Source organism: Oncorhynchus mykiss, chromosome 25, assembly GCF_013265735.2.
Source record: "Oncorhynchus mykiss isolate Arlee chromosome 25, USDA_OmykA_1.1, whole genome shotgun sequence".
In the NCBI taxonomy this organism is placed as follows: Eukaryota; Metazoa; Chordata; class Actinopteri; order Salmoniformes; family Salmonidae; genus Oncorhynchus; species Oncorhynchus mykiss.
This window is the reverse complement of record NC_048589.1, coordinates 4713210-4723721: the sequence shown is the minus strand read 5'-3', so window position 1 is coordinate 4723721 and position 10512 is coordinate 4713210. Positions and strand designations below refer to the sequence as shown.

Below are 10512 nucleotides of genomic sequence, written 5' to 3'. Positions count from 1 at the left end.
CATTAAATATGCTCAAACTACAGCCGTGAATGTTATGCCCTGATCTGTTTCACCTGTTCATGTGATTGTCTCCACCACCTCCAGATGTCGCTTATTTTCCCCAGTGTATTTATCCCTGTGCCAGTTCGTCTTGTATGTTTAGTCAAATCAACCAGCGTGTTTTTCCCGTACTCCTTTTGCTATTCTCCTTTTGCTAGTCCTCCGGGTTTTGACCCTTGCCTTTTTCTGGATTATGTACCCGCCTGCCTGACCATTCTGCCTGCCTTGACCACGAGCCTGTCTGCCACTCTGTACCTCCTGGACTCTGATCTGGTTTTGACCTTTTTGCCTATCCACGACCATTCTCTTGCCTACCCCTTTGGATTAATAAACATTGTAAGACTCCAACCATCTGCCTCATGTGTCTGCATCTGGGTCTCGCCTTGTGCCTTGATAGTGAATTTATTTGCGCACAGGAGACCGCCACAACAAGCTTTACCTGTGCATTCAGTATAGGAAATGAGATCTACAAATTAAATATTATTATAATAAAGACAGAAATACACGTAAAATATTAATTACATAAAGGAATATTAGTGGGAATATAACCATAATATAAACAAGAGTAAGGTAAAGGAATATACAGTGCCTTCTGAAAGAATTCATACCCCTTCAATTATTCCACATTTTGTTGTGTTACAGCCTGAATTCAAAATGGATTAAATATTTTTTTCTTCTCATTAATCTACACAAACACATCAATGACAAAGTGAAAACATGTTTTTAGAAATATTTGTTAATTTTGTGCCCCCGGGCCTGGAGGGTAGCAAAAGTAATTCAGCTGCCTTACAATACAGTAGTAAAGTCAAATAACCGACCAATCAGCCTGTTACCAACCCTTAGTAAACTTTTGGAAGAAATAGTGTTTGACCAGATACAATGCTATTTTACAGTAAACAAATTGACAACAGACTTTCAGTACACTCATAGGGAAGGACATTTGACAAGCACAGCACTTACACAAATGATTGGCTGGGAGAAATAGTTGATAAGGTTGTGGGTGCTGTTTTCTTAGACTTCAGTGAGGCTTTTGACGTTATCAATGATAGTCTGCTGCTGGAAGCTCGAGCTAGCACCCAGCACTTCGTGGAGGAAGACTTCGAGATGAAAGGCAATTTTGATGAGGCAACCAGGAGTTCCCGAATGGAAAGGAGTCAAAGGACTATGTTGAAGCGCTCCGCTTGCCCCTCCACTGCCTTTCCCCTCCATTGCAACTTTTTTCAAATCATCATTAAGAGTTTCATCATACAGCCTTAGAATGTATAAAATATTGCCCAATGTTTGTATCACAACTAAAGTTGCATAAATAAATTAAGCATATAGAAGGACCAGTTTATTTGTTAACCGCTCAACACAATAGCCGCATGTGCGCACTCCCTCAGAAATCGTTTGGAGAACATATATATCCTTTCTATTTTATTTAGCTATGTTTAATTGTGTTCTTCATACTATAAACATCTTTTAAAATATATTTAACCTTAATTTAACTAGGCAAGTCAGTTAAGAATACATTCTTATTTACAATGACGGCCTACCCCGGCCAAACCCTAATGCAGATAACTCTGGACATATTGTGCGCAGCCCTATGGGACTCCCAATCACGGCCGGTTGTGATACAGCCCAGGATCGAACCAGGGTGTCTGTAGTGACGCTTCTAGCACTGAGATGCAGTGCCTTAGACCGCTGCACCATTCGGGGCTGCTACGGAATTCTCAGCAAATCTTGTCTACTAAATTAACTAGTGTAGCCAGATCAGAGCCTAACATAAGGACAACTCAGAGTAAGCTATTCTAGTGACAGACTACATTTTCTTCATATCATGTTTCTTTAGACCTGTCTAAAATAACTAATGGATTTATTGTGATGGTGTAGGCTATATTAAATGTATTTATTAGACGTTTTAAAATTTAGATGTTCCAAAGGTTCCAAAGGTCTGCATCAGTGACTTGTTAGCTATGTAGGGAAGCCAGGAGATGCTGAACCTGTTTACGTTAATTAATTGTAAATTACCAGCTGACAAAATGTTATGACTGCCATAGCTTCTCCCATAACCTTTTGACTTTATAGTGTTACCAGAAAGCATGGATTATTGAGTCATTCTTAGTTTTACACTTAAGACATGACTCTGCTGTTGTGCTGTATAAATTTGTTTATTTTGCCTCTTGTATAACACATTCAAAGTGATGTTTATTTGAATGGGTGAGGTAGAAATAACTTGTATTATTGGTCACCACCTGGATTATGGATGTCGCCATGACATGCCAATTAGCAAACACAACATCAAGCCGGTGTAAATGACCAGTGCAATGGGGTTGTATCAAAGTGCATCCCACAGGGTAGCAGTTGCTTCACCAGGTATCTAATTCATATGTCGCTGGTGGCAGTGCTTAATTTATAAATCGTGAGATGCCGGAACAAACAGTGACCACAAGAGGGGGTGACCTGGGGTGTTCTGAAATGCAGTAAAAACGACCTTGTCTTGAATCCATCACTAGCCTAGGCCGAGGTGTGTGGAGACATGTTGTCAGCTACAATATGAGAAGGAAATTATAGTCCTAAAATTGAATTCCAGTTTTACTGACTCACCCAATAATGCTCACCTCACTCGTTGGTAATGGCCTATGCTCTCGTGCAAAAAGCCCCTCTCTCTCTGTCACAACCTGATCTGTTTCACCTGTCTTTGTGATGGTCTCCACCCCCCTCCAGGTGTAGCTCATCTTCCCCATTATCCCATGTATTTACACCTGTGTTCTGTTTGTCTGTTGCCAGTTCATCTTGTTTGTCAAGCCAACCAGCATTTCTCATCCTCCTGGTTTTGGACCCTTGCCTGTTTTTTTTTTTTTACCTGTGCCTCCTGGTTTTGGACCCTGGACCCACCCACCTGACCACTCTGCCTGCCCCTGAGCCTGCCGTCCTGTACCTTTGCCCCACCTCTGGATTACCGACCTCTGCCTGACTGGAGTCTGCCTTCTGTCCTGTTCCTTTGACCCTGTGGCTGTAATAAACATTGTTACCTCGACAAGGTCTGCATCTGGGTCTTACCTTGAATCCTGATACTCTCGCTCTTTTGTAAAACAATATTTGGAAGTTGATCAAATATGTTGGTGGCCAACAGCATAGAGTCTACATAAATGATTCAGTGCAACGCTTTAGAGTTCAGGCTCATGTCTCTCAGAGCAGAGCGGGGGAGAGCTCACAGAAAGTTAATCTCATTCTAGTTATGTGAGAAATACTGATGCGCTTCTCACACAGCCATCCCAAACATATACAGTTGAAGTCGGAAGTTTACATACACTTAGTTTGGAGTCAATAAAACTCATTTTTCCAACCACTCCACAAATTTCTTGTTAACAAACTAAAGTTTTGCCAAGGAGGTTAGGACATCTACTTTGTGCATGACATAAGTAATTTTTCCAACATTTGTTTACAGACAGATTATTTCACTAATAATTCACGGTATCACAATTCCAATGGGTCAGAAGGTTACATACACTAAGTTGACTGCCTTTAAACAGCTTGGAAAATTCAAGAAAATTATGTCATGGCTTTAGAAGCTTCTGATAGGCTAATTGACATCATTTGAGTCAATTGGAGGTGTACCTGTGGATGTATTTCAAGGCCTGCCTTCAAACTCAGTGCATCTTTGCTTGACATCATGGGAAAATTGAAAGAAATCAGCCAAGACCTCAGAAAAAAAATGTAGACCTCCACAAGTCTGGTTCATCCTTGGGAGCAATTTCCAAATGCCTGAAGGTACCACTTTCATCTGTACAAACAATAGTACGCAAGTATAAACACCATGGGACCACGCAGCCATTGTACCGCTCAGGAAGGAGACGCGTTCTGTCTCCTAGAGATGAACGTACTTTGGTGTGAAAAATGCAAATCTATCCCAGAATAACAGCAAAGGACCTTGTGAAGATGCTGGAGGAAACGGGTACAAAGTATTTATACCCACAGTAAAACGAGTCCTATATCGACATAACCTGAAAGGCTGCTCAGCAAGGAAGAATCCACTGCTCCAAAACCACCATAAAAAAGCCAGACTACGGTTTGCAACTGCACATGGGGACAAAGATTGTACTTTTTGGACAAATGTCCTCTGGTCTGATGAAACAAAAATAGAACTGTTTGGCTATACTGACCATTGTTATGTTTGGAGGAAAAGGGGAGGCTTGCAAGCTGAAGAACACCATCCCAACCGTGAAGCCCAGGGGTGGCAGCATCATGTTGTGGGGATGCTTTGCTGCAGAAGGGACTGGTGCACTTCACAAAATAGATGGCATCATAAGTTAGTACAATTTTGTGTATATATTCAAGACATCAGTCAGAAAGTTAAAGCTTGGCTGCAAATGGGACTTCCAAATGGACAATGACCCCAAGCATACTTCCAAAGTTGTGGCAAAATGGCTTAAGGACAGCAAAGTCAAGGTATTGGAGTGGCCATCACAAAGCCCTGACCTCAATCCTACAGAACATTTGTGGGCAGAACTGAAAAAGTGTGTGTGAGCAAGGAGGCCTACAAACCCAACTCGGTTACACCAGCTCTGTCAGGAGGAATGGGCCAAAATTCACCCAACTTTTTGTGAGAAGCTTGTGGAAGGCCACGCAAAAGGTTTGACCCAAATTAAACAATTTAAAGGTAATGCTACCAAATACTATTTGAGTGTTTGTAAACTTCTGACCCACTGGGAACGTGATGAAAGAAATGAAAGCGGAAATATATAATTTTCTATTATTCTGAGACTTCACATTCTTACAATAAAGTGGTGATTCTAACTTACCTAAGACAGGGAATTTTTACTAGGATTAAATGTCAGAAATTGTGAAACTGAGTTTAACTGTATTTGGCTAAGGTGTAACCTTCCGACTTCAACTGTACTTGTGTTCCCACATGTACTTCCTGTATTAATTTGTTGTTTATTAAAATAAAAAAAGTTTTGAAAACACTACTTTCTTTCACATTGAACACATATCTCAGCCTATTTATCATAATTTAGATTCTAACCAAATATATATATAATTAATAGAAATGGCATAGTTGGTGAACTGTCTGTCTTTTTTTTTTCTTCATTCGCAGTTTAGCCAAAACCACGGCCCGTTATTCAGAGGGCGGTTATACTTCGCTCCGATTGGCTAGCTAGCGTTGTCTCACTCAGGCATCAGCACAGAGACAGTGTCCTTCCAAGGTAAGGATGGAAAGGGTAATTTAACAATTAGCTGCCGACCGGAATGCAGGTCTATTATTATCATGTTTGGGAACATTTGCCATTGGATTTATTTTCAGACTTAAAATAAGTTTAAAAAATGTTTCAGAACTTTGCTGAATTGCCCCAATTGAAGGACAGTTAACATAGGCTACTTAACGTTACCAGCTCGGTATTTTAAGTTATCATTAGTAGTCAATTAAATCAAATCAAATTTTATTTGTCACATACACATGGTTAGCAGATGTTAATGCGAGTGTAGCGAAATGCTTGTGCTTCTAGTTCCGACAATGCAGTAATAACCAACAAGTAATCTAGCTAACACTTCCAAAACTACTACCTTATAGACACAAGTGTAAGGGGATAAAGAATATGTACATAAAGATATATGAATGAGTGATGGTACAGAGCGGCATAGGCAAGATACAGTAGATGGTATTGAGGGCAGTATATACATATGAGATGAGTATGTAAACAAAGTGGCATAGTTAAAGTGGCTAGTGATACATGTATTACATAAAGATGCAGTAGATGATATAGAGTACAGTATATACATGTACATATGAGATGAATAATGTAGGGTATGTAAACATTATATTAGGTAGCATTGTTAAAGTGGCTAGTGATATATTTTACATCATTTCCCATCAATTCCCATTATTAAAGTGGCTGGAGTTGAGTCAGTGTGTTGGCAGCAGCCACTCAATGTTAGTGGTGGCTGTTTAACAGTCTGATGGCCTTGAGATAGAAGCTGTTTTTCAGTCTCGGTCCCAGCTTTGATGCACCTGTACTGACCTCGCCTTCTGGATGATAGTGGGGTGAACAGGCAGTGGCTCGGGTGGTTGTTGTCCTTGATGATCTTTATGGCCTTCCTGTGAAATCGGGTGGTGTAGGTGTCCTGGAGGGCAGGTAGTTTGCCCCCGGTGATGCGTTGTGCAGACCTCACTACCCTCTGGAGAGCCTTACGATTGTGGGCGGAGCAGTTGCCGTACCAGGCGGTGATACAGCCCGACAGGATGCTCTCGATTGTGCATCTGTAGAAGTTTGTGAGTGCTTTTGGTGACAAGCCGAATTTATTCAGCCTCCTGAGGTTGAAGAGGCGCTGCTGCGCCTTCTTCACGATGCTGTCTGTGTGGGTGGACCAATTCAGTTTGTCTGTGATGTGTACACCGAGGAACTTAAAACTTACTACCCTCTCCACTACTGTTCCATCGATGTGGATAGGGGGGTGTTCCCTCTGCTGTTTCCTGAAGTCCACAATCATCTCCTTAGTTTTGTTGACGTTGAGTGTGAGGTTATTTTCCTGACACCACACTCCGAGGGCCCTCACCTCCTCCCTGTAGGCCATCTCGTCGTTGTTGGTAATCAAGCCTACCACTGTTGTGTCGTCCGCAAACTTGATGATTGAGTTGGAGGCGTGTGTGGCCACGCAGTCGTGGGTGAACAGGGAGTACAGGAGAGGGCTCAGAACGCACCCTTGTGGGGCCCCAGTGTTGAGGATCAGCGGGTTGGAAATGTTGTTGCCTACCCTCACCACCTGGGGGCGGCCCGTCAGGAAGTCCAGTACCCAGTTACACAGGGCGGGGTCGAGACCCAGGGTCTCGAGCTTGATGACGAGCTTGGAGGGCACTATGGTGTTAAATGCCGAGCTGTAGTCGATGAACAGCATTTCTCACATAGGTATTCCTCTTGTCCAGATGGGTTAGGGCAGTGTGGTTGAGATTGCATCGTCTGTGGACCTATTTGGGCGGTAAGCAAATTGGAGTGGGTCTAGGGTGTCAGGTAGGGTGGAGGTGATATGGTCCTTGAATAGTCTCTCAAAGCACTTCATGATGACGGAAGTGAGTGCTACGGGGCGGTAGTCGTTTAGCTCAGTTACCTTAGCTTTCTTGGGAACAGGAACAATGGTGGCCCTCTTGAAGCATGTGGGAACAACAGACTGGGATAGGGATTGATTGAATATGTCCGTAAACACACCAGCCAGCTGGTCTGCGCATGCTCTGAGGGCGCGGCTGGGGATGCCGTCTGGGCCTGCAGCCTTGCGAGGGTTGACACGTTTAAATGTTTTCCTCACGTCGGCTGCAGTGAAGGAGAGTCCGCATGTTTTAGTTGCGGGTCGTGTCAGTGGCACTGTATTGTCCTCAAAGCGGGCAAAAAAAGTTACTTAGTCTGCCTGGGAGCAAGACATCCCGGTCCGTGACGGGGCTGGTTTTCTTTTTGTAATCCGTTATTGACTGTAGACCCTGCCACATACCTCTTGTGTCTGAGCCGTTGAATTGAGATTCTACTTTGTCTCTATACTGACGCTTAGCTTGTTTGATTGCCTTGCGGAGGGAATAGTTACACTGTTTGTATTCGGTCATGTTTCCAGTCACCTTGCCCTGATTAAAAGCAGTGGTTCGGGCTTTCAGTTTCACGCGAATGCTGCCATCAATCCACGGTTTCTGGTTTGGGAATGTTTTAATCGTTGCTATGGGAACAACATCTTCAACGCACGCTCTAATGAACTCGCTCACCGAATCAGCGTATTCGTCAATGTTGTTGTCTGACGCAATACGAAACATATCCCAGTCCACGGATAAATGGATTCCAGTTTGCAAAGAGTCAAATAAAGTTTGTTCAGAGCCATCTATGTGTCTGCTTGGGGGGGAATATATACGGCTGTGATTATAATCGAAGAGAATTCCCTTGGTAGATAATGCGGTCGACATTTGATTGTGAGGAATTCTAAATCAGGTGAACAGAAGGACTTGAGTTCCCGTATGTTGTTATGATCACACCACGTCACGTTAACCATGAAGCATACGCCCCCGCCCCTCTTCTTACCAGAAAGATGTTTGTTTCTGTCTGCGCGATGCGTGGAGAAACCCGCTGGCTGCACCGACTCCGATAGCGTCTCTCCAGTGTGCCATGTTTCCGTGAAGCAAAGAACGTTACAGTCTCTGATGTCCCTCTGGAATGCTACCCTTGCTCGGATTTCATCAACCTTGTTGTCAAGAGACTGGACATTGGCGAGAAGAATGCTAGGGAGCGGTGCACGATGTGCCCGTCTCCAGAGTCTGACCAGAAGACCGCCCTGTTTCCCCCTTTTACGAAGTCGTTTTTTTGGGTCGCCGGCTGGGATTCATTCCGTTGTCCTGGGTGAAAGGCAGAACACAGGATCCGCTTCGCGAAAGTCATATTCTTGGTCGTACTGATGGTGAGTTGACGCTGCTCTTATGTTCAGTAGTTCTTCTCGACTGTATGTAATGAAACCTAAGATGACCTGGGGTACCAATGTAAGAAATAACACGTAAAAAAAACAAAAAAACTGCATAGTTTCCTAGGAACGCGAAGCGAGGCGGCCATCTCTGTCGGCGCCGGAAGCCCATTTATGTCTTTATCAGGTAAAAACGTGCTTATTATTCAGAATTTCCCAAAGAATTTCTAAGCTAATCATTCAGTCGAATACACTATGCAACAGCCATTGAATCTGTCTTTAATAGTTAAGGTACGTTAATGGCTAGCTCTGTCCACGACATTATGTTATTATATTTTGAAATACAAGGGCAAATTTGATTAATAATTGACTGACATTTCGCGCTACGTGTATTCGCTTCCGGACTTGGAGAGCGCTCATAGCGTTGTACAACACCTCTCTGAATAATGGGGCGTGATTTTGGCTTAATTGCGTTGGGAAAAGGGAATACGTGGGTGGATTTACGGAATTGTAAGTATATGTATGTCCCTTAAGGTCCTTGTGTAATTGTAATGTGATATTGTACCCCCTAGCTCGATTGTCCATTGTTTAATCTATGTATTCTCTCATGTGCTTTATGTATTGATTTGTTGTTAAGAGAAAAAAAAGGTGGACTTGCGGCTATTTGCGAGTGTACCCATAGAAGCAAAGCAGGAAGTAATATCGAAGAACCATAGAACTAAAAGCAGGAAGTACACCCATCAACCTGTAAAGTGATTTGTTGAATGAACTCAATTGCCGTTACAAAAAATATGCATGAGCCACATCAGTTAGCGACCATTGAATTAACATTCTACATTACCAGGCAGCCTTTGAGAACGTACCCATGAGTTTAACAGTCAAATTGCCATGGTTAGTGGGTCCAACGATCCAATTTCTACAATGTTAACCACGCCCCAATTATCTCACAGTAACCAATGAAACTGATGCGCCAACGCGCCTGCTCGGTGGATGATAACACGTGGTTCTTGGCAAGTAACGCAGACGCATGCATTGCTTCAATAATGGCGGACGGTGGATGCAATTCTTCGTTGCGTCTACCCTGCGTTTTCTCGCCAAAATCACGCCAATACCTAGCTTCATTTGCCCAAGATGGTAGACTCCGTATATGGAACACAGATAGTAAAATACTTCATCAAGAATACGTGCCTTCAGCCCACTTGAGTGCCACTTGTACCTGCATAGTTTGGGGACCATGCCGAATCGCCAAGGTATGTTTGGGCGATGCATAGCCATAGGCCCGGGTGAGTCTGCTAGGAGATCACTTTGTAATAACTTGATAAAATGTATTTATGAAAATATTTACTTTATTAGATGTATACTTGTGAAGTATAATCTGTAGTCGTTCACCATTATGTTGTGTGGACTGCCTAGCAAAGTACTTACCATGTTAGCTTCGTTAGCAACGAGCTAAAGTCCGTTACAGCAACTGTCCTGTAGGACGCACATGTTTTTCGCACGTGGTGGTCGCCCCAAAAATTTGCCACAGGTCTCTTTTTGAAGGTGTCATGATTCTTACCAAAATGGGACTTTTCAGTATAACAAATGTATATAGGGACCACCAGTAATAATGAATTTATTTCAAATACGAACACGTTAAATGTAGCTAGCTATCTCGTTAGCGAACCGTAAAGGGTACTTACTACCTAGTTAGGTTAGCTCCTCTAGTTAGCTAATCACCGTATATGACGCAGATTCTGATTTCCAAATCCTCATTTTTACCACCTCAATGGTTTACTTTATAGAAGTTAACCGTAACACAGAACAATACACGACTGACGTAATTATTTTAATAGCATTGAGTTTTACAAAATAAGTTTGACTCCAGGTGTAAAACGGGCTTTGTAAATACATTTGATTGACAATTTCCTTAAGCACTGACAAAGTCTAAAATTGTCACTATAAACTCTTAAGAACAACCGGTAGGAAAACACCTTTTGGTTCGTTGTTCAACCTTTAAACCCAACTAATTATTTGGTGAAAAGTGTTCCTGGAACCGGAAAGAACCAAATAACCCATTGTACTTCT

General features: G+C 42.6%; 1 protein-coding gene across 1 annotated transcript in view; it reads left to right on the top strand.

Moving 5' to 3' along the window:
* The first annotated feature begins 9447 nt into the window (after positions 1–9447).
* The window catches only part of LOC110505246 (WD repeat-containing protein 43), a 41467-nt gene continuing 40402 nt past the window's right edge, over positions 9448–10512 (top strand). Inside the window, exon 1 of the mRNA XM_021584350.2 lies at positions 9448–9695. Coding sequence (XP_021440025.1) covers positions 9489–9695 — 207 coding nt within the window. The 5' untranslated portion in view covers positions 9448–9488. The remainder of the gene's footprint in view (positions 9696–10512) is intronic.